This window comes from Erythrolamprus reginae, chromosome 2 (assembly GCF_031021105.1).
Source record: "Erythrolamprus reginae isolate rEryReg1 chromosome 2, rEryReg1.hap1, whole genome shotgun sequence".
Taxonomy (NCBI): domain Eukaryota; kingdom Metazoa; phylum Chordata; class Lepidosauria; order Squamata; family Dipsadidae; genus Erythrolamprus; species Erythrolamprus reginae.
In genome coordinates, this window is record NC_091951.1 from 10,795,605 (window position 1) to 10,819,915 (window position 24,311).

General features: G+C 41.2%; 1 protein-coding gene across 1 annotated transcript in view; it reads right to left on the reverse strand.

Moving 5' to 3' along the window:
- Positions 1 to 8,481: 8,481 nt before the first annotated feature.
- The window catches only part of LOC139159692 (alpha-2-macroglobulin-like), a 117,861-nt gene continuing 102,031 nt past the window's right edge, over positions 8,482 to 24,311 (reverse strand). Inside the window, exons 29-36 of the mRNA XM_070737021.1 lie at positions 22,937 to 23,154; positions 21,069 to 21,311; positions 19,422 to 19,549; positions 16,868 to 16,958; positions 15,537 to 15,605; positions 14,122 to 14,224; positions 11,065 to 11,106; positions 8,482 to 8,749 (exon numbers count right to left, since the gene is read on the reverse strand). Of these exons, the coding sequence (XP_070593122.1) occupies positions 8,721 to 8,749; positions 11,065 to 11,106; positions 14,122 to 14,224; positions 15,537 to 15,605; positions 16,868 to 16,958; positions 19,422 to 19,549; positions 21,069 to 21,311; positions 22,937 to 23,154 (923 nt within the window). The 3' untranslated portion in view covers positions 8,482 to 8,720. The remainder of the gene's footprint in view (positions 8,750 to 11,064; positions 11,107 to 14,121; positions 14,225 to 15,536; positions 15,606 to 16,867; positions 16,959 to 19,421; positions 19,550 to 21,068; positions 21,312 to 22,936; positions 23,155 to 24,311) is intronic.

Consider the following 24,311-nt stretch of genomic DNA (forward strand, 5'->3'; position numbering starts at 1 on the left):
GAAGTAAATACACTATTTTTGGCTATGAACAGTATCACAAGCCTCCACTTAACACTTTAAACCCCTAAATTGCAATTTTCCATTCCCTTAGCAACAATTCAAATTATTACTCACCATGTTTATTTATTAAAGTTTATTAAAAAAAAATTTATTAAAGGCAGACAAAAGTTTGGCGGTGACATACGACGTCATCGGGTGGGAAAAACCGTGGTATAGGGAAAAAACCCACAAAGTATTTTTTAATTAATATTTTGGAAAAACCGTGGTATAGACTTTCCGCAAAATTCGAACCCACGAAAATCGAGGGAACACTGTATGTCCAAGCACACTTGGCCAATAAAGAATTGTTTTCTATTCTATTATTGTACACATTTTCAAGTCTTTATTCTGAATTTCTTAACCCTGCTGTTCTGTTCGGGTCGTATGTGACCCGAAGCCAAGTTTGAGTCCCTGTAAAAAATTTTCCCTGCATATCTGAAACTTGAAATTTCATGACTATTTATCATTTCAGGGGTTCTCTCTATGAGAATTTTTTTGGGGGGGTGGGGGGCTTAGTTTTTGCTGGGCAAAAAAAGTTACAAATCTTCTGTTCGGGTCACATACGACCCGGACCGAAAACTCTTCATTTGCAGTGCTTATGTTTGGTCTTTTTGAAAGCTTTTTTCACTTGGAAAGTAGTCTGAACATTTCTGCACACAATGATATGAAAATTGAAATGAAAAAAGTAAATCTTATTGGTTTATTTTGCGGATATAATGCACGCCCCCCCCCGTTTTTGTGAAATTTTTTTCAATTTATGGATAGTTTTGCTTGCAAAATGCATTCTATTTTACTAAAGTTGGTGTGAGATTGGTAGCTTGAACATTTCTGAATATAAGAAAAATATAAAGGAACTGAAAAAAATGATTCTTATTGGTTTTTTAACATCAGAAATAAGGCCTCCCCCCCCCCTTGGCTGCTTGCAACCATTTTCACTTTTTATTTTTTTATGCTCCAAATCCGAAATATTCTTTAAAATCTTAGGCATTCATTTACTCAATTTAACAATGCTGATCATCAAAAAATATTTTTGGGGTGGTGGCTAATTGTTTTCTGGGCAAAAAAAAATCATAACTTCGAGTCTGTTTCTGTTCGTATATGACCGGACCAAAAATAATTTTTTTAGGTACTTGAATTTGATCTTTTTGAAAACTTTTTCAACTGGAAAACTAGTTTGAACATTTATGAACATAATGATATGAAAATTGAACTGGAAAAATTGAGACTTATATTTTTATTTTGATCATAAATCCACTCCCCCCATCCTTTTTGAATTTCGTGTCAATTTCTATTTTTTAAGGCTACAAATCCCTAAGGAATTTTCCCCCAAAAGGTTTGATATACTAAATTGAAAATTTCTGAATATAAGAAAAATATAAATGAACTGAAAAAAATGGTTCTTATTGGTTTATTTTTGCCACAAAAGGGCCACCCCCCCGGCCTTGCTATGTGCCATTATTGTCACTGTTTATACATATTTGTCTAGAAATATTTGGAATATCCTTTTGAAAATCAACCACATTGTAGCCAGATAACTAATTTTATGAAAGAAATCCATTTTACTAAAAAAAAGTATGTAAGTTTGAAATTAACAGCATAATTTTTATATAAATTGAAATAACTTTATGTGCAAAATAAACCAATATGCATCAATTTTTCCAGTTCAATTTTCATATCATTATGTTCAGAAATATTCAAGCTACAAATCCCACACCAACTTTAGCAAAATTGAATGTATTCTGCTAGCAAAACTATCCATAAAGTGAAGACTATTTCACAGAAATGGGGGGGAGGCACATTTATGTGCAAAATAAACCAATAAGGATTACTTTTCTCAGTTCAATTTTCATATCATTGTGTGCAGAAATGTTCAAACTTGTTTCCAGGTGAACAGCTTTCAAAAAGACCAAATATAAGTACCTAAAATGATCAATTTGCAGTTCGGGTCAAATAGACCCGAGGGGGGGGGGCACATTTATGTGCAAAATAAACCAATAAGGATTAATTTTCTCAGTTCAATTTTCATATCATTGTGTGCAGAAATGTTCAGACTACTTTCCAAGTGAAAAAAGTTTTCAAATTGACCAAACATAAGCACTTCAAATGAAGAGTTTTCGGTCCGGGTCGTATGTGACCCGAACAGAAGATTTGTAACTTTTTTCGAACAGAACAGCAATTAAAGTATCTGCAGATGCCTGGTCTCTCTCTCTCTCTCTCTCTCTCTCTCTCTCTCTCTCTCTCTCTCTCTCTCTCTCTCTCTCTCTCTCTCTCTCTGTGTGTGTGTGTGTATATATATATATCAGAATTTTTCAATAAAACAAAAGTCTATCATGTTCCTCTTTTTAAAAAAGTTTCTTTGCTGTCACTTTACTGACTTTCCTCATTTCATCCTGTCAACATTCCAACTGATAAACTCAACCAAAGCAAGAATGATTGAGACAATCCAATTTCTGAATGCAAAACTTCCTGCATTTTGACTACATCATTTCATAGAAACATAGAAGATTGATGAGGTCCATCTAGTCTGCCCTTATACTATTTCCTGTATTTTATCTTAGGATGGATATATGACATCCCAGGCATGTTTAAATTCAGTTACTCTGGATTTACCAACCACGTCTGCTGGAAGTTTGTTCCAAGCATCTACTACTCTTTCAGTAAAATAATATTTTCTCATGTTGCTTCTGATCTTTCCCCCAACTAACCTCAGATTGTGCCCCCTTAAAAACACTTCCCTCCTGAACCTTATTTAACCCCTTAACATGTTTAAATGTTTCGATCATGTTCCCCCTTTTCTTTCTATCCTCCAGACTATACAGATTGAGTTCATTAAGTCTTTCCTGATAGGTTTCATGCTTAAGATCTTCCACCATTCTTGTAGTCCATCTTTGGACCCGTTCAATTTTGTCAATATCTTTTTGTAGGTGAGGTCTCCAGAACTGAACACAGTATTCCAAATGTGGTCTCACCAGCGCTTTATATAGCAGGATCACAATCTCCCTCTTCCTGCTTGTCATACCTCTAGCTATGCGGCCAAGCATTCTACTTGCTTTTCCTACTGCTTGACCACACTGTTCGCCCATTTTGAGACTGTCAGAAATCGCTACCCCTAAATCCTTCTCTTCTGAAGTTTTTGCTAACACAGAACTGTAAATACAATACTCAGATTGAGGATTCCTTTTCCCCAAGTGCATTATTTTACATTTGGAAACGTTAAACTGCAGTTTCCATTGCTTTGACCATTTATCTAGTAAAGCTAAATCATTTGCCATATTGCAGACACCTCCAGGAATATCAACCCTATTGCACACTTTAGAGTCATTGGCAAATAGGCAAACCTTTCCTACCAAACCTTCCCCTATATCACTCACAAACATATTAAAAAGAATAGGACCCAGAACAGACCCTTGTGGCACACTGCTTGTAACCAGTCACTGCTCAGAATACTCGCTGTTAACAACAACCCTCTGATGTCTACGCTTCAGCCAGCTGCAAATCAACGGAACTATCCAGGGATTAAGTCCAATCTTCACTAACTTATCTATCAGCTCTTTATGTGGAACCATATCTCAGGGACCGCCTTCTGCTGCACGAATCCCAGCAACCAGTTAGGTCCCACAGAGTCAACTAAACAATGTCGTTTGGAGGGACCCAGGGGAAGAGCCTTCTCTATGGCAGCCCCGGCCCTCTGGAACCAACTCCCCCCAGAGATTAGAATTGCCCCCACCCTCCTTGCCTTTTGTAAGCTTCTTAAAACCCACCTCTGCCACCAGGCATGCGGGAATTGAGATATTATTTCCCCCTAGGCCTTTACAATTTTATTCATGGTATGTTTGTATGTATGTTTGGTTTTATAATAAGGGTTTTTTAGTTGTTTTAGTATTGGATTGTTACATGCTGTTTTTATTACTGTTGTTAGCCGCCCTGAGTCTACGGAGAGGGGCAGCATACAAATCCAATAAATAAATAAAATATCAAAGGTTTGCTGAAGTCCAGATAGGTAATATCCATGGCACCACCTTCATCCAACATCTTAATCAATTTCGGCATGGATTAAGGCAAAACCAGTTCTAGCTAATTCCCACACAAACCCACATACCATATTTTTCAGAGTATAAAATGCACCTTCCCCCCCAAAAGAGACTGGAAATGTGGTGAGTCTTATACTCCGAATGTAGCTTTTTTCCCCCAGCCCTAATGCGGTGTTAACTATCTTCCTGGCATGCATGCTTCTTTTTATTGCTACTCCCAAAAAATTTCCCAGACCCCTTTGTGGGCTTGTTTTCATTGCTTTTGCCTCCAAAAAAGGGTTTTTTCAGCCTTGATGTACTGAAGCTGGCTTCAGCTGGCTAAGGATGCTAGCCAGATGAATACCTGGTAGGTAGATTTCCTACTCCACTATTCCCCCCCCCCCAAAAAAACCTAAGCTGTCTTATACTCCAAAAATACAGGTAATTAACAAAGTCAACGTCTTCATGTCCAGACAACGAAGCAGTGGAAGTGATGTGCCGGTGCTTGGAGGCTGTTGGGGCCTGGATGGGTGTCAACAAACTCAAACTCAACCCAGACAAGACGGAGTGGCTGTGGGTCTTGCCTCCCAAGGACAATCCCATCTCTCCGTCCATTACCCTGGGGGGAGAATCATTGACCCCCTCAGAGAGGGTCCGCAACCTGGGTGTCCTCCTCGATCCACAGCTCTCATTAGAGAAACATCTTTCAGCTGTGGCGAGGGGGGTGTTTGCCCAGGTTCGCCTGATGCACCAGTTGCGGCCCTATTTGAACCAGGAGTCACTACTCACAGTCACTCATGCCCTCATCACCTTGAGGTTCGACAACTGTAACGCTCTTTACATGGGGCTACCTTTGAAAAGTGTTCGGAAACTTCAGATCATGCAGAATGTAGCTGCGAGAGCAATCATGGGCTTTCCCAAATATACCCATGTTACACCAACACTCCGCAGTCTGCATTGGTTGCCGATCAGTTTCCGGTCACAATTCAAAGTGTTGGTTATGACCTATAAAGCCCTTCATGGCACTGGACCAGATTATCTCAGAAGCCGCCTTCTGCCGCACGAATCCCAGCGACCAGTTAGGTCCCACAGAGTGGATCTTCTCAGGATCCCGTCAACTAAACAATGTCGCTTGGCGGGACCCAGGGGAAGAGCCTTCTCTGTGGCAGCCCCAGCTCTCTGGAACCAACTCCCCCCAGAGATTAGAATTGCCCCCACCCTCCTTGCCTTTCATAAGCTGCTTAAAACCCACCTTTGCCGCCAGGCACGGGGGAATTGAGATACTCTTTCCCCTAGGCCTCTACAATTTTATGTATGGTATATCTGTATGTATGTTTGGTTTTTATAATAATGGGTTTTTAACTATTTTTAGTATTGGATTATTATTATATGCTGTTTTATTACTGTTGTTAGCCACCCCGAGTCTGCGGAGAGGGGCGGCATATAAATAAATAAATAAATAATAGATAGATAGATAGATAGATAGATAGATAGATAGATAGATAGATAGATAGATTGATTGATTGATTGATTGATTGATTGATTGATGCATGAACGAGTGGAGGGGGAATCCTATATTTTTATTAATTAATTAATTGATTGATTGATTGATTGATTGATTGATTGATTGATTGATGCATGAACGAGTGGAGGGAGAATCCTATATTTTTATTAATAATTAATAATTAATAATTAATAATTAATAATTAATAATTAATAATTAATAATTAATAATTAATAATTAATAATTAATAATTAATAATTAATAATTAATAATTAATAATTAATAATTAATAATTAATAATTAATAATTAATAATTAATAATTAATAATTAATAATTAATAATTAATAATTAATAATTAATAATTAATAATTAATAATTAATAATTAATAATTAATAATTAATAATTAATAATTAATAATTAATAATTAAAATATAGGATTCTCCCTCCACTCGTTCATGCAGCATAGTTTTGGCTGGTTTGCCATAAGAGGGCGCTAGTGCTCTCTCCTACAATGATGCTGAATTGCTCATTCACTTTTGTCTTTACCTTGAGGGGGGAGTGTGTATTGCTTAGTGCTTGCTATGTGCAGTTTATGGATTGTTTCTGTTTTATGTATATATGTAAATAATACCATATCTGCTGGCATGGGAGACATTGCCATAGATCAACTGCAGCATGCATGCATGCACTGGCCAGCTGATTTTTGACTGACCACACCCATCTTCCCTCCCAGGAGTCTCCAAGTGGCTTGTTTTGAGCTATGTAAAGGGCTCATGCGGAGGCTCTGGGAGGAGTTTTTTGGCCACCAGAGGGCCTCTGGTGGATGGAGGAGGCTGTTTTTGCCCTCCCCAGCCTTCAGGAAAGCCTCTGGAGGCTGGGGGAGAGTGAAACATGGGCCTTTTGGTCCCACCAAAAGTCAGGAAATGGGACATTTCCAGCCTCCAGAGGGCTTCCGTGGGGCTGGAGAAGGCTGTTTTCACCCTCCCCAGGCTCCTAGCAACCCTCTGGAGCCTGGGGAGAGTGAAAAATGGGATTATCGGGTCCACCATGCCATCGTGTCTTGGTGCATATGCTCTCAGTGTACATGAAAGAAAAGATAAGTTCATCAAGAATCATAAGCTACACCATTTAATGATAGGCTGGGTACAAATGAGCAATCAAATCATATTAGGAACCAGTCAATATAAATTGTAAGGAGAGTAAAAAAAATCCTCAGGGATGACTCACACTCTGGTCAACACTTCTTTACCATCAGGAAGGAGATATAGAAGCATAGCCAACCCTATAAATTGGCTAAAGATTATTGATGGGACTGTCTTCTGCCTCATGTATCCTGTTGTGGTTAGCTCTGGCCCAGCTCCTGCCCAAAGGAATGTGCAGGTGGATGTGGGGAAAACATCCACATGCCGCAGGCCTGTTTTGCTCCCAATGGAATCTGCCGATGAAGCCTCCTCTGACCAAGGAAGCGTGAGTGACAGGGAAGAGGGGAGTTTGGCAGACAGCCTAGGAGGAGATCAATCATCTGTATCATCCCTGGATTCTGAACAAGAATTAATGACACATCCACGCATGCGTAGAGTGATGCATAGGAGACAACAACTGAAGGATTATTACAAGAGGAAATGAGGCCACCTGTGGTTGGGTGGGGCTGCTGTAATTAGTGCTACAGATAAAAGTGCAGCTTGGTGTTTTAGCCTCATGGCAGTTTATCTGATTCATTGTTTTGTCAAGATCGTGGTTTTTGTGCTGTTCAAGATTGTGTGTGGACTCTCTGGACTTTAGAATTGGACTCAATTTCCCAGTTATTGGGTGAGCAATTGGATTGCATTTAACCTGTGCCTTGTGTGTACCAGAAAATCCCTTTGACATTTAAAAAGGGAGCTGTTTCTGTTTTTCTGTTTATAAAAACTTTTGGGTTTTCCTTTTATCGTGTGGTGTGTGTCTTCCTGGACTAATTACACTGTAATTACAGGCGGTTGAAACACGCAGGCAGAACATATCCCAGCAGCTGATCAGGTCCCACAGAGTTGTCCTTCTCCAGGCCCCATCAGCCAGGCAATGCCACCTGGTGGGTAGTAAGGGAAGAACCTTCTCTGCAGCGGCCCTGGCTCTCTGGAATCAACTCCCAAGCCCCCAGAGATTAATACCATCCCCACCCTCCCAGCCATCCGAAAGGCCTTAAAAACGCACCTTTGCTGATAGGCCTGGGGCCACTGAATTTTAACATCTACCCCGGCTTTTGATTGAATATGACAGGATGAATGTGGATGATTGGTTTTTAAATGAATTGGGATTTTAGAATTTAAACTAATTTTTTTAATTATTATTTATTTATTGGATTTATATGCCACCCCTTTCCGTAGACTCGGGGCAGCTCACAACAATGGTAAACAATACATAGTAACAAATCTAATATTTAGCAGTCTAAATTACAGTTTTAAGTTAAAAAATCCAAAATAAACCCCAATATATAAAAAACAAGCACACAGTCAAATCATACACAGAAACTACATGGGCAAGGGGGAGATGTTTCAATTCCCCCATGCCTGATGGCAGAGGTGGGTTTTAAGGAGTTTCCGAAAGGCAAGGATGGTGGGGGCAATCCTAATCTCTGGGGGGAGCTGATTCCAGAGGGTCGGAGCCACCACAGAGAAGGCTCTTCCCCTGGGTCCCGCCAGACAACATTGTTTAGTCGACGGGACCCGGAGAAGGCCAACTCTGTGGGATCTAACCGGTCGCTGGGCTTTGTGTGGCAGAAGGCGGTCCCGGAGATATTTTGGATTTTTATATGTTTTTAGTATTCAAGTTTTGAAGCGTGCCATTTAGATTGCTGCCAGGACTGGTGGAAAAACATATTTGATTCACTTTTGAGAGATAATGAATAAAGTACCAAGCTATGAGAAGGAAAACAAAGGAGCTACCTTGATCCTGAAAACACATATTCATTTATTCATTCAATTTCTATAGCCACCCATTTCAATCAATGACCCTGGGTGACTTACAATTAAGTAAAAAAAAAGTGTGTTACAATCAAAATTTTAAAAACATTTTAGTATTGACCATGTAATATATTTGCATATAAAACCATGTTGCTCCTTAGGATAATTTCTGGGATAATTCATTCTTTCCGACCGTGTGCTATTGCAGAAAATATGGCCTGAATCCTTATGCGTTATCAACTCCCTTGATGTCATCTGTTATGGAAGAAAAGTTTAAAAATAAGTAAGAAAGGCTGGTAAAAAAAAGAACAAAGTTTAAGTTCCAGGCCGAATCCATTGTTGACTTGGAGACTTTGGCCTGCCACACTTAGAAACATAGAAAACATAGAAGACTGACGGCAGAAAAAGACCTCATGGTCCATCTAGTCTGCCCTTATACTATTTCCTGTATTTTATCTTACAATGGATATATGTTTATCCCAGGCATGTTTAAATTCAGTTACTGTGGATTTACCAACCACGTCTGCTGGAAGTTTGTTCCAAGGATCTACTACTCTTTCAGTAAAATAATATTTTCTCATGTTGCCTTTGATCTTTCCCCCAACTAACTTCAGATTGTGTCCCCTTGTTCTTGTGTTCACTTTCCTATTAAAACACTTCCCTCTTGAACCTTATTTAACCCTTTGACATATTTAAATGTTTCGATCATGTCCCATCTACTTATACTGTAGATTTTGTTCCTGCTGTGGGAATTTGGGAGTGGCTGTTGCATGAGGGATGTAGAGGTGTAGCCATAATGAATTCCTTCCAGATTCTCAAGGTCATCCTTTGTTCAGTATGTGCCTGGAAGCTGGTGGGAATAATGGACACCTTGGCAAAAGATGAATGGTCAACGTGATGAACTTGGGGGTGTGGGAACAAGGGAATGAACTTTAAACTGGGTGGAGAAACCTCGTAGCTTTAGATTTGGGTTTCTCCCAGATGTGCCAATGTGGCTCTGCTAATAAATTGGAACTTTGAGGAATACTTTTATAATAATAATTTAATAATAATTTATTAGATTTGTACGCCGCCCCTCTCCGAAGACTCTGGGCGACTCACAACATAGCATTTTGCCTCAGACTCTGATTTAATTTTCAACGCTACAGTGATGCCTCTACTTAAGAACTTAATTCGTTCCGTGACCAGGTTCTTAAGTAGAAAAGTTTCTAAGTAGAAGCAATTTTTCCCATAGGAATCAATGTAAAAGCAAATAATGCATGCAAACCCATTAGGAAAGAAATAAAAGCTCAGAATTTGGATGGGAGGAGGAGGAAGAAGAAGGGGAGGAGGACTGCTGCTGAGAAGGAAGAAGGGGAGGTGAGGAGAATCAAAAAAATCCCAAAACTTTAAGGCTTAAAAAAAAGGGACTCTGAGGCAGCGAGGAGGAGCACATGCCTCCTATATACCCGGTGCGAGGCTGCCTCCCATACACTGTGCCAGAGAGAGAAACCCAGGCGGGCAGGAAAGAGGAATCTCCTGCTCCTTTGATCGAAAGGTGGCTACTGCTGCTACCTGCTTCTTCGTCCCTCCCATGCTGAAGGGCTCCCCTCTTCTCTCGCTTGCTCGCTTTGTAGTTGGCACCTTTCCTTCACTGTGGTGACTCCTCAGTTTGGTTGAAGATAAGTTGATCCAGCCAGGGCGAAGTGCCCCCTTTTGCCTTTCCGCGTCCAGACACTCCGGGAGGCAAACACGCGCCGGGTGTATAGGAGGCAGCATGAGGGAGTCACCACAGTGAAGTGATTTATTCCCTCTCCAAGTGCCTAGAGAAAGGAAAATGCTCCATTTGTTCTGGGCTGCCCAGAGCGAAGGGAGCGTTTCTTTTCTCTGGGCGCTGGCAGCGGTTTATTCCCTCTCCAAGCGCCCAGAGAAAGGGAAATGCTTTGTTCGCTCTGGACTGCCAAAGCCTCCTTAAGCGCCACTGAAAGGCTCCTCTGGCAGCCCAGAAAAGCCCGAGATGGCCGGAATTAAAGTGGGAATGGCAGGAAACTGGCCAGGCCTTTGTGACGCTCTCAAATTTCCTGGGAAATTTTTCCGGGCTCGGGTTCTTAAGTAGAAAATGGTTCTCAAGAAGAGGCAAAAAAATCTTGAACACCTTAGAAAAGTTCTTAAGTAGAGACATTCTTAAGTAGAGGTACCACTGTATTTGGAACTCTGACACTAAGTGGGCATGAGACAAAATGCCCAAATGAAATAACTCCCTCCTCATTTTGTCCACACACAAACCAAATGGACAAATTGTCACCCCGAAAGAAGCCAGAGAAGTAACTACAGGTGGTCCTCGATGTACCACCACAATTGAACCCAATGTTTCTGTTGCAAAGTGAGTTAAGTGAATTTTACAACTTTTCTTGCCACCATTGTTACGTGAATCACTGTGGTTATTAAGATACGTGCTTTACAAGTTTGTTAAGTTTGTAAAATGAATCTGGCTTCCCCATTGATTTTGCTCGAAAATGTGATCATGTGAACCCAGGACAGGCAACCGTCATAAATATGAGCTATTGAACCAATGGCAACTCATGCTTTACCTTCACTGCAAGGGGCAGTATACTCAGCTGTTGCAAATTCATCTGGAACACAAAAAAAGGAAAGTTTGTTAGGATTGAACTGTCTCTCTCCTAGACTTAGATCTCCAACATACGGTTCATGATACGGACTTTGCTCCAGGAGTACAAAGGGGTTGTCCTCTACTTTTATGTTTATCCCAGGCATGTTTTAATTCCGTTACTGTGGATTTATCTACCACGTCTGCTGGAAGTTAGTTCCAAGGATCTACTACTCTTTCAGTGAAATAATATTTTCTCACGTTGCTTTTGATCTTTCCCCCAACTAACTTCAGATTGTGTCCCCTTGTTCTTGTGTTCACTTTCCTATTAAAAACACTTCCCTCCTGAACCTTATTTAACCCTTTAACATATTGAAATGTAACCTGTCTCTGCTCAGAATACTCGCCATTAACAATAACTCTCTGATATCTACACTTCAGCCAGCTGCAAATCCATTGAACAATCCAGGGATTAAGTCCAATCTTCACTAATTTATCTATCAGCTCTTTATGTGGAGTTAGGGTTATATGCAGTTTTAAATGTTGTGCAAAAGGTACCATACTTTTCAGAGTATAAGAAGCACCTTTTCCCACCCTAAATAGGCTGAAAATTTGGGTGTGTCGTATACTCCGGATGTAACTTATACTAAGCTTTTTTTTCAGGCCTAGCGAGGTGCTAACTATTTATTTATTTATTAGATTTCTTTGCCGCCCCTCTCCGTAGACTCGCTAACTATCTTCCCTGGCTTGTAGGAATTTTTCAAAGAAGGTTTTTTTCCAGCCCTAACAAGGGGATAAATTAATGAGCTGAAGCTGACTACAGTATACTAAGGACACTAGCCAGATGAGTACCAGGTAGGTAGATTTTTCCCCCCTATTTTTCTCTCTTATATTCCAGTGTGTCTTATTCTCTGAAAAATATGGTAATTTTCCCCAAATATTTTACTTCTTTTACAATCTCAACATCTAGCTGTCTTTTTAACTGTGTTTTCTGTTTTTGAGTCATATTCTTTGTAATCAACTTAGTTTTGTATTTATTAATTTTAAGTCCTGCTACTTGTCCATATCTTTCAATTTGTAATAAAAGCTTCGATCCTGATGTTAGTGGGTTCTCAAGTATAAATACCAAATCCTCTGCAAAGGCTTGCAATTTGTATTCTTGATTCCTTATCTTTAAACCTCTAATCTCGTGATCTTGTCAAATATTTCTGTTTAAAGTTTCCAAAGTCAGAATAAATAACAATGGAGATAAAGGGCATCCTTGCCTCGTACCCCTTGTAATTTCCACCTTTTGAATCAATTCTCCATTCATCAATATCTTCGCTGTATTGTTTTTAACTTTGTGTTGGAGAAAAAATAAAAAAATTATGATGGAAAAATACAGTAATTTTATCTGTCTTGTTAAAAATCCGGAACTTTCCCCAAGAATCAGATAATTTTTTTCCAACAAGCAATGCTTTAAGACTGAGACTATGCAGATTTTCTTTATCTCCTCTCTTTCTTCTATACTTATCTTTTTCTACTCTATACTTCTTTTCTGATTCTTCTATTTTTTCCTTTTTTCAGGGTCTTTTATACTGGTGTTTCACCTACCCGTTAATATATATTATGTACATATACTTTATACTTGTTGTTGTATATATACTTTATATCTGTTGTTTATGAAATGTAATCCTTCTTATAAGTCAATTACTTAAATCATTGATAGTTTAGTTTAAACTAAACTAAACTATCAATGATATAAGTAATTGTCTAATTTTTATTAGATTTGTATGCCGCCCCTCTCCGAAGACTCAGGGAGGCTCACAGCATAGCAGTAATACAATACATTACAAATCTAATAATAAAAAATTAAATCCATTTAAAAAGACATTAATAACATAATAAAAACCCCTAACTATAGAGTCACACACATTCAACCTAATCTATCATGCAGTAAGGCCAAAAATGTAATAAAAAGGGGGAAAAATGGTAATTATCCCCACGCCTGGCGACAAAAGTGGGTCTTCAGCATTTTACAGAAGGTGAGAAGGTGGGAGCTATTAGAATCTCTGGAGGGAGTTGATTCCAGAGGGCCGGAGCCGCTACAGAGAAGGCTCTTCGGCTGGGTCCCGCCAGCCGACATTGTTTGGTCGACGGGACCCGGAGAAGGCCCACTCTGTGGGACCTAATTGGCCGCTGGAATTCGTGCGGCAGGAGGCGGTCTCGGAGATATTCTGGTCCGATGCCATGTAAGGCTTTATAGGTCATAACCAACACTTTGAATTGTGACCAGAAACTGATCGGCAGCAGTGCAGACTGCGGAGTGTTGGTGTAACATGGGCATATTTGGGGAAGCCCATGACTGCTCTCGCAGCTGCATTCTGCATGATCTGAAGTTTCCGAACACTTTTCAAAGGTAGCCCCATGTAGAGAGCGTTACAGTAGTCGAGCCTCGAGGTGATGAGGGCATGAGTGACTGTGAGCAGTGACTCCCGGTCCAAATAGGGCCACAACTGGTGCACTGGTGCAATGGTGCACTGGTGCAATAATAATTTTGTATATACCTCAAAATTTCTTGCACAATGATGTAACCATTTGTTTAACACTTTCAATTCTTTTGACCCTCTTCCCCTTCCCTTTTCTTTTGTTTTTTATATGTGAAGCTTAATAAACTATTTAAAAAAAAAAAGACAGCAGTTCTAACCTTTGCAGTGGGGGAGAGAGGAATATCAGGCCACATAAGCAGTGCCCTGGTATGCGCGCATGCATACACACACAGCTCAATTTAATATGTAGTGAGTTAAGTTGCACACATGTGTACTCATGCACCAGCCGGCCACTCATGCAGGTTGAGTTGCACACATGCCTGCATGCCAGCCCACTGCTCACATAACCCCATTCTGAATAAGCCATGGCCTCTCAGCCCCTTGAGTTTTGCCCCTTTTTGAGCCCTAGATCTCCCAATGCCAAAGAAAGAAAAAAGGCAGAGCAACTGCGTGTTGAAAAATAATTAATTAAACCAGTTGATTGGAACAGCCACCATTCAGTCCCTTCTCACCAGTTTCGTAGTAATCATAGACTTTCACTAAGGCCGGCTTCAAGCCCCGGACGGGTGTCTCCTGCTCCACCGTAAAGGAGAAAGTCTGGACTGTATTGCGTATCTGCAGAAAAAAGTTGACTATGAGATCATAGAAACATAGAAACAGAAAAAGACCTCATGGTCCATCTAGTCTGCCCTTATACTATTTCCTGTATTTTATCTCAGGATGGATATATGTTTATCCCAGGCATGTTTAAATTCAGTTACTGTGGATTTACCAACCATGTCTGCTGGAAGTTTGCTCCAAGGATCTACTACTCTTTCAGTGAAATAATATTTTCTCACGTTGCTTTTGATCTTTCCCCCAACTAACTTCAGATTGTGTCCCCTTGTTCTTGTGTTCACTTTCCTATTAAAAACACTTCCCTCCTGAACCTTATTTAACCCTTTAACATATTGAAATGTTTCGATCATGTTCCCCCTTTTCCTTCTGTCCTCCAGACTATACAGATTGAGCTCATTAAGTCTTTCCTGATACATTTTATGGTTAAGACCTTCCACCATTCTTGTAGCCTGTCTTTGGACCCGTTCAATTTTGTCAATATCTTTTTTAGGTGAGGTCTCCAGAACTGAACACAGTATTCCAAATGTGGTCTCACCAGCACTCTGTATAGCGGGATCATAATCTCCCTCTTTCTGCTTGTTGTACCTTTAGCTATGCAGCCAAGCATCCTACTTGCTTTCCCTACCGCCTGACTGCACTGTTCACCCATTTTGAGACTGTCAGAAATCACTACCACTAAATCCTTTTCTTCTGAAGTTTTTGCTAACACCGGACTGCCAATACAATACTCAGATTGAGGATTCCTTTTTCCCAAGTGCATTATTTTACATTTGGATAAACTGCAGTTTTTTCCTTTTTCCCAAGTGCATTATTTTACATTTGGATAAACTGCAGTTTCCATTGCTTTGACCATTTATTTAGTAAAGCTAAATCGTTTACCATATTACAGACGCCTCCAGGAATATCAACCCTATTGCATACAATAATGCATACAATATCAACCCTATTGCATACAATGGAGGCGTCTGTAATACAATTATTGTCCAACTTAATAGATGAGAAATTCTGGGGTTTGAAGTCCATACATCTTGAAGTCACCAAAGTTGACAAACACTGACATAGGAAAATATATCTGCCCCAGAGTGTACATCTTTGTGTAGAGAGTGGAAGCTATCATTGACCAGAAGTAGAGAATGTGGTCCATTGTGTCAGCCACTTGAAAAAAAATTCAGCCCATCATAAGCTTGTAACTCCTTGCTTCCAAGAAAAATAAGGACAAGGAGAAAGGAAGGGGTCCTGCCTGGGATTTTATCTCTTTGAGTGAATGAACTTGTCCCGTACTTGGGCTCCACTCCTTATCGTTACTCACCTCTTCGAAGTATAACAGGACATGACTGATGCTCACTTCAGTCTTCTTGATCTGACCTTGCTTTTCCAGCTTCAGGGGTGGAAACGTTTGAAAAATGGAAAGAGCTTTAGTTGTGTTCATAGTCATATTATTATTATTATTATTATTATTATTATTATTATTTATTAGATTTGTATGCCGCCCCTCTCCGTAGACTCGGGGCGGCTCACAATAGTGATAAAAACAATACATGGTAACAAATCTAATAATTAAAATCTAAAATAACAGTTCTACATTAAAAAGTCTAAAAAGAAAAAAAAGCCAATAGATAAAATACATACACACAGTAATATCATGCAAAAAACTACCTAGGCAAGGGGGGATGTCTCAGTTCCCCCAAGCCTGATGACAGAGGTGGGTTTTAAGGAGTTTACGAAAGGCAAGGAGGGTGGGGGCAGTCCTAATCTCTGGGGGGAGTTTATTTTATCTTACAATGGATATATGTTTATCCCAGGCATGTTTAAATTCAGTTACTGTGGATTTATTTACCATGTCTGCTGGAAGTTTGTTCCAAGGATCTACTACTCTTTCAGTAAAATAATATTTTCTCATGTTGCTTTTGATCTTTCCCCCAACTAACTTCAGATTGTGTCCCCTTGTTCTTGTGTTCACTTTCCTATTAAAAACACTTCCCTCCTGGACCTTATTTAACCCTTTAACATATTTACATGTTTCGATCATGTCCCCACTTTTCCTTCTGTCCTCCAGACTATACAGATTGAGTTCATTAAGTCTTTCCTGATACGTTTTATGCTTAAGACCTTCCACCATTCTTGTAGCCCGTCTTTGGACCCGTTCAATTTTGTCAATATCTTTTTGTAGGTGAGGTCTCCAGAACTGAACACAGTATTCCAAATGTGGTCTCACCAGCATTCTATATAGCGGGATCATAATCTCCCTCTTCCTGCTTGTTATACCTCTAGCTATGCAGCCAAGCATCCTACTTGCTTTCCCTACCACCTGACTGCACTGTTCACCCATTGAATAAAAGAATTGAAAAATTTATACCATATAAATGAAGTTAAATTCTCTGATCAAATACCTAAAAAGTGGGGAAATATTTATTTCCCAAATGTTGTATGTCTATGTTTCTATGTATGTTTTTTCTTTTTTATGTTATATTTGGGGAAAAAATTGAAAAAAAACCCAAACAAATATTGACCCATTTAATGATCGGCACAACCTGCAACCATAATTCCAAGGTTGATCGCAGTTGTAAGTCAAGAATTATCGGCATCAAGAAATAAAGCACTGAAGGTTTAATGGAAAAGGGAACGTCAACAAAAAAGTACCTTTTTTACACTGAATTTCACTGGGATGTATCCAGACAGCATCTGAATCTGGACAATTGCCATATTGGAAGCCACACGTTGGCCTGTGTAACTGAGAAACCAAGAAAGAAGAAGATGGGTGACTGTTTTTAAAGCATGAAATAAGCAGCTTGAGGCAAGATGCTGCATGTGGGTTCATATAAGCTTGGCTGTGCCCTCGAGGCCTCCATCCAATGTTGCCATTAAATGGAGCTTCTGGAATGTGGAACTATGGCCTTTCAGAAAATGGAGGAGTTGAGTAGCAGCCTTTGGACCCTCAGACATGGAAGAGGTCCATCTCTGTGTTCTGCCCCAGTTAAGAATGTAACAAAATTTATTTATTTATTTATTTATTTATTGGATTTGTATGCCGCCCCTCTCCGTGAACTCGGGGCGGCTAACAACAGTGGTAAAAACAGCATGTGACAATCCAATACTAAAACAGCTGAAAAACCTTGTTATAAAACCAATCATACATACAAACATACCATGCATAAATTGTAGAAGCCTAGGGGGAAAGAATATCTCAGTTCCCCCATGCCTGATGGCAGAGGTAGGTTTTAAGGAGCTTACGAAAGGCAAGGAGGGTGGGGGCTATTCTAATCTCTGGGGGGAGTTGGTTCCAGAGGGCCGGGGCCGCCACAGAGAAGGCTCTTCCCCTGGGTCCCACCAAATGGCATTGTTTAGTTGATGGGACCTGGAGAAGGCCCACCCTGTGGGACCTAACTGGTCGCTGGGATTCATGCGGCAGAAGGCGGTCCCTGAGATAATCTGGTCCGGTGCCATGAAGGGCTTTATAGGTCATAACCAACACTTTGAATTGTGACTGGAAACTGATCAGCAACCAATGCAGACTGCGGAGTGTTGGTGTGACATGGGCATATTTAGGGAAGCCCATGATTGCTCTCGCAGCTGCATTCTGCATGATCTGAAGTTTCTGAACACTTTTCAAAGGTAGCCCCATGTAGAGAGCATTACAGAGTTGAGCCTCGAGATGAATACACTAGATGAATAAACACACTAGATGAACTTAATTTAATCAATGAACTACTACTAATAACTGACTTAATAGTGGAGACACACACACACAAATCTAAACGCAATCTTTTCTTGCAAAAAAATCTCAGCTGCTAATTAATCTTCATTAGCAGCTGGCTTAGGTTCAGCAAAATCTTAAATCAGGGCAATGCAATTATTTCTTGTTATCTCTCAAAGTTTCAAAGGCTTGACAAAATGCCTAGAAATCTTTCTCGATAACAAGCTGAAGCAGGAAAACAGGGTAGAGTTTCTTAAACATGAAGTACTCATAACAGATACACAATTCTAAAATGTTGTTTCCTGCAGCCTTTCAGCTGCCTCTGCTATCCTTAAGTAGACTAGAGGAGTGGCCAATTAGCCCCAAGTCTTACTCCCGAGGAGACCTCCTCTAGAGTAACCACTCCCGCCTCTTGGCAGCTCTCTGTGCTCTTGTATTAAGAAGAGGGGAAGCCTCTTCTTCCTCATCACTGCCAAGAGTTGCTGGAGGTTCCAAAGGCCCTGGCTGAACCTCTGCCTAGGGCACCAAGTCCTTGCCAGCCTCTTCACTGTGCGACTTAGGTGCCAGCTGCACAGGCTGCTAGCACATCACCAAGTTGGTCTCCTCTCGAATGGGATCCGATATGAGCTACAGAGGCTACTGGCGGGCCACAACACCCTGGAGGAGAAGGCCCTGTGCCCGCATAAGGAAGCAAGGTTCAGCACTGATCCAAGAAAGAAGTTAAGTGGACTGGTTATTTATGAAATTACAACTCAACAAAATGAACTTTGGAACTAAATTTTTCAACATAATTGATGCTATATACTCCGCCCAAACAGCAAAAATCATCTTAAACAATGATCAAACAGAAAAATTTGAGATACAAAAAGGTGTCAGACAAGGTTGCCCCATTTCTCCATTAATATTTGTCTTATCACTAGAAGCTTTATTGATAAAGATAAGGAAAGATAAAAATATAAAAGGTTTACAAATTAAGAAAGAAATATATAAACTACAGGCATTTGCTGACAATGTTGTTTTTATATTAGAAGATCCATTAAACTCTATTTTAAAGTTAATAGGCCAGTTAGAAGAATATGGATCAATGGCCGGTTTAAAAATAAATAAAAATAAGTCACAAATATTAACTAAAAATATGATAGATTCCCAGATTAAACAACTAGAAACAAAATCAAATATGAAAATAACAAAAAAAAAAGTAAAGTATTAAGGTATTTGGATAACAGCAAAATCTATGACATTAAAAGAAGATAACTACACCAAACTTTTAAAGCAAATCAAAGATGATTTAACGATTTGGAGTAATTTGCAATTGTCACTGCTAGGCAGGATTTCTACAATTAAAATGAATATTCTACCCAAAGTATTATTTTTATTTCAAGTAATTCCGATCAATCCAGGAAAGGATTTTTTTTAATAGAATTAAATAGAATAACAAAAAAATTCATATGGCAAGATAAAAAAACCTAGAATAAAACATTGTGCATTAGAAGAAGTTACCTGACATTTATGGCAATGTCAAAAGTGACCTGAGCTTTGGGTCCTGTGCAAGTCTCAGGAACGGTTGCCACATCCAGCCTAAATGGTGCATCTTCTTGCTTCAGAGGAACATTGTATTTCAAGACGGTCTGGAATGGAAAGGCCATTATTTGGGGATGTTCAATTCTCCAGTGACAGAAGAATTTGGAGGGTTAAAACAAGTGGGACATGTAAAAGAGCAAGAAAAATTTGAATTCTAATAGACACACCAAATTAGAGGATTTAAATATTAATATACGAATGAGACCAAATAACCTGGAACAGTGTGTCAGTTTGTGGGAGAATTATAAATTCTGTTTCTTGCTTTTCATGGCTGGCCATGAGAAGCAAAATTATTATTATTTATTGGATTTGTATGCCGCCCCTCTCCGCAGACTCGGGGCGGCTAACAACAATGATAAAAAACAACATGTAACAATCCAATTTAATAAAACAACTAAAAACCCTAATTGTAAAAACCAAACATACACACAAACATACCATACATGACTTGTAATGGCCTAGGGGAAGGAATATCCTAACTCCCCCATGCCTGGCGACAAAGGTGGGTCTTGAGTAATTTGCGAAAGACAAGGAGGGTGGGGGCCGTTCTAATCTCTGGGGGGAGTTGATTCCAAAGGGCCGGGGGCCACCACAGAGAAGGCTCTTCCCCTGGGGCCCGCCAAATGACATTGTTTGGTCGACGGGACCCGGAGAAGGCCAACTCTCTGGGACCTTATCGGCCGCTGGGATTCGTGCGGTAGAAGGTGGTTCCGGATGTATTCAGGCCCAATGCCATGTAGGGCTTTAACACTTTGAATTGTGACCGGAAACCGATCGGCAGCCAGTGTTGCAGAAACGTGGGCGAATCTAGGAAGCCCCACGATGGCTCTCGCAGCCGCATTCTGCACGATCTGAAGTTTCAGAACACTTTTCAAAGGTAGCCCTATGTAGAGAGCGATGCAGTAATCGAACCTCGAGGTGATGAGGGCATGAGTGACTGTGAGCAATGACTCCCTGTCCAAATAGGGCCGCAACTGGTGCACCAGGCAAACCTGGGCAATCGCCCTCCTCGCCACAGCCGAAAGATGATGTTCCAATGTCAGCTGTGGATCGAGGAGGACGCCCAAGTTGCGGACCCTCTCTGAGGGGGTCAATAGTTCTCCCCCCAGGGTAATGGATGGACAGATGGAATTGCGCTTCTTGGGAGGCAAGACCCACAGCCACTCCGTCTTGTCTGGGTTGAGTTTGAGTTTGTTGACACTCATCCAGGACCCAACAGCCTCCAGGCACTGGCACATCACTTCCACTGCTTCGTTGACTGGACATGGGGTGGAGATGTATAGCTGGGTATCATCGGCGTATTGATGATACCTCACCGAATGCCCTTGGATGATCTCACCCAGCGGTTTCATGTAGATATTGAATAGCAGGGGGGAGAGGATGGGCTTAAATGAGCCTAATCTGTTCTGGGTGCTCTCCTGTTCTTGAAGATATTCTCCATCTCTTATTTAAGTTGCTCACTTTTTTTATGCCTTCTCAGCTTGCATTCCCATAAGTCCATTGGGAACCCAAAACAGATCATCGCTAAGCAGTAACACTGCTCTCTCGTCTCACCAGTGCACTCACCTGCAGAAAGATGCAACCAGTCACCTCAGCCTTGTAGTTCCCTGGCACTTGAGGCAGATCCTGGCACTGGAGCAGCAGAGAGTTGTTGCTGTCCACATGGAATTCTGCCAGGACAGCATCAGAAGATGTCCTGGCAACCCGATCTCTTTCTCCCAAACTCAAGGCCACTATGGCATTAACACCATCCCTGGAAAAAATAAGTGCCCCATATTTGGAGAGGGCCTGGAGACCCACCGCCGTATCCTGCAAGAGAAAGCAAAAGAATGGAATTAAATGGAAGGCACCTCAAAGATCTTCTAGTCCAGCCCCTTGCAGATCCTATACCTATGATGGTGAACATAGCAAATAGCCACAACTGGCATGTGGAGCCATATCAAAGGGCACGCAAGGTGGTGCCCTAGGTCAGCTCAAGCACAACAAACTCAAACTCAACCCAGACAAGACGGAGTGGCTGTGGGTCTTGCCTCCCAAGGACAATTCCATCTGTCCATCCATTACACTGGGGGGGGAACTACTGACGCCCCCAGAGAGGGTTCGTAACTTGGGTATCCTCCTCGATCCACAGCTGACATTGGAACATCATCTTTCGGTTGTGGCAAGGAGGGCGTTTGCCCAGGTTCGCCTGGTGCACCAGTAGTGGCCCTATTTGGACCAGGAGTCACTGCTCACAGTCACTCATGCCCCCATCACCTCGAGGTTCGATTACTGCAACGCTCTCTACATGGGGCTACCTTTGAAAAGTGTTCGGAAACTTCAGTTCATGCAGAACGCAGCCGCGACAGCCATCGTGGGGCTTCCAAGATTCACCCAGGTTTCTTCAACACTCCGTGGCTTGCATTGGCTGCCGATCAGTTTCCGTTCACAATTCAAAGTGTTGGTCATGACCTTTAAAGCCCTACATGGCATTGGACCAGATTATTTCCAGAACCGCCTGCTACCGCACGAATCCCAGCGACCGATAAGGTCCCACAGAGTTGGCCTTCTCCAGGTTCCGTCGACTAAACAATGTCGTTTGGCGGGCCGCAGGGGAAGAGCCTTCTCTGTGGCGGCCCCGGCCCTCTGGAACCAACTCCCCCTGGAGATTAGAACTGCCCCCACCCTCCCTGTCTTTCGTAAACTACTCAAGACTCATTTATACCGCCAGGCATGGGAGAGTTGAGATAGCCCTTCCCCCTAGGCCATTACAAGTTATGCATGGTATGTTTATGTGTATGTTTGGTTTTATAATAGGGGTTTTAGTTGTTTTTTATTATTGGATTGTACATGTTGTTTCTATTATTGTTGTTAGCCGCCCTGAGTCTACAGAGAGGGCCGGCATATAAATCCAATAAATTATTATTAAATTATTATTATTATGTGCATGCTGTCCAACTGATTTTTGACCTTTTGGGGGGCTGCTTTTGTTCTACCCAGACTTCAGAGAATTGATTTTGATTTTATTGGATTGGTATGCCACCCCTCTCCGTGGACTCGGAGCGGCTAACAACAGTAATAAACAGCATATGACAATCCAATATAAACAGTTAAAAACCCTTATTGTAAAACCAAACATATATACAGACATACCATGCATAAAATTGTAAAGGCCTAGGGGGAAAGGGTATCTTAGTTCCCCCATGCCTGGTGGCAGAGGTGGGTTTTAAGAAGCTTACGAAAGGCAAGGAGAGTGGGAGCAATTCTAACCTCTGGGGGGAGTTGGTTCCAGAGGGTCGGGGCCGCCACAGAGAAGGCTCTTCCCCTGGGAAGCCTCCTAAACACCATGGATGGTACAAATTGGCCAAATGGGCCAACAGGAAGTTCAGAAATTAGGTTCATTTTCGATTGCTCATTTCTACATCTTCTTGAGAATTTGTGAGGAGAAAACATACCTGTGTAGAGGAGAATCCTCCATTGGAATTCTGTTGTTTCACCAACCATTTCACAATGGAAGATGATGTTGTTAATTCTTCCTCAGATGGATAAGAGTTTTTGGTCAGGAGCCCAAGGAGCCCATAGGCGGTGATCTCTACTTCAGCAGAGGCAGCACGTGAGGGGAGGGACCTCTGCTTTCGCTTCCTGGACCTCTCCCAGTGGATGGACCCATCCTCTTCAAAGAGAGAAGTTAACTTTGAGTTATACACACAGTCCAAGCACCATCAGAGATATATCAAGTTTTGACTATACAAAAACATTTGGCTTCCCTGGTATCAAGCCCTATGCAATTGGACAACAGGAGAAGAAAATTCCAGGTGGACCTTACTTACTTATTAATTATTTATTTATTTATTTATTTATTTATTTATTTATTTATTTATTTATTTATTTATTTATTATTTAGATTTGTATGCCACCCCTCTCCGCAGACTCTGGGCGGCTCACAGCAAAATACAACAAATCATGACAAATCCAAATAAATTTAAAATATTTTAAAATATTTTAAAAGAACCCCATTTACTAACATACACACACACAAACATACCATGCATAAATTAGACATGCCCGGGGACCTCACTGTACAACCAGTTGCATAACAGTTGTTCAAAGTTATGATGCTAGAGCTACTTATGATCTATTTGTGGAGTTACAATAGTCAATTTATCACCACAATCAAGCCCAAAATTTATATCTCTAAGTGCAAAATGCATTAAGTCAGATTTGCCCCGTTTTACAACTATTCTTGGCACAGTTATTAAATGTATCACTCCAAACTCAAACTCAACCCAGACAAGACGGAGGGGCTGTGAGTCTTGCCTCCCAAGGACAATTCCATCTGTCCGTCCATTACCCTGGGGGGATAATCATTGACCCCCTCAGAGAGGGTTTGCAACTTGGGCGTCCTCCTCAATCCACAGCTCACATTAGAGAAACATCTTTCAGCTGTGGCGAGGGGGGCGTTCGCCCAGGTTCGCCTGGTGCACCAGTTGCGACCCTATTTGGACCGGGAGTCACTACTCACAGTCACTCATGCCCTCATCACCTTGAGGTTCGACAACTGTAACGCTCTTTACATGGGGCTACCTTTGAAAAGTGTTCGGAAACTTCAGATCATGCAGAATGCAACTGCGAGAGAAATCATGGGCTTTCCCAAATATGCCCATGTTACACTAACACTCCGCAGTCTGCATTGGTTGCCGATCAGTTTCCGGTCACAATTCAAAGTGTTGGTTATGACCTATAAAGCCCTTCATGGCACCGGACCAGATTATCTCAGGGACCGCCCGATGCTGCACGAATCCCAGCGACCAGTTAGGTCCCACAGAGTGG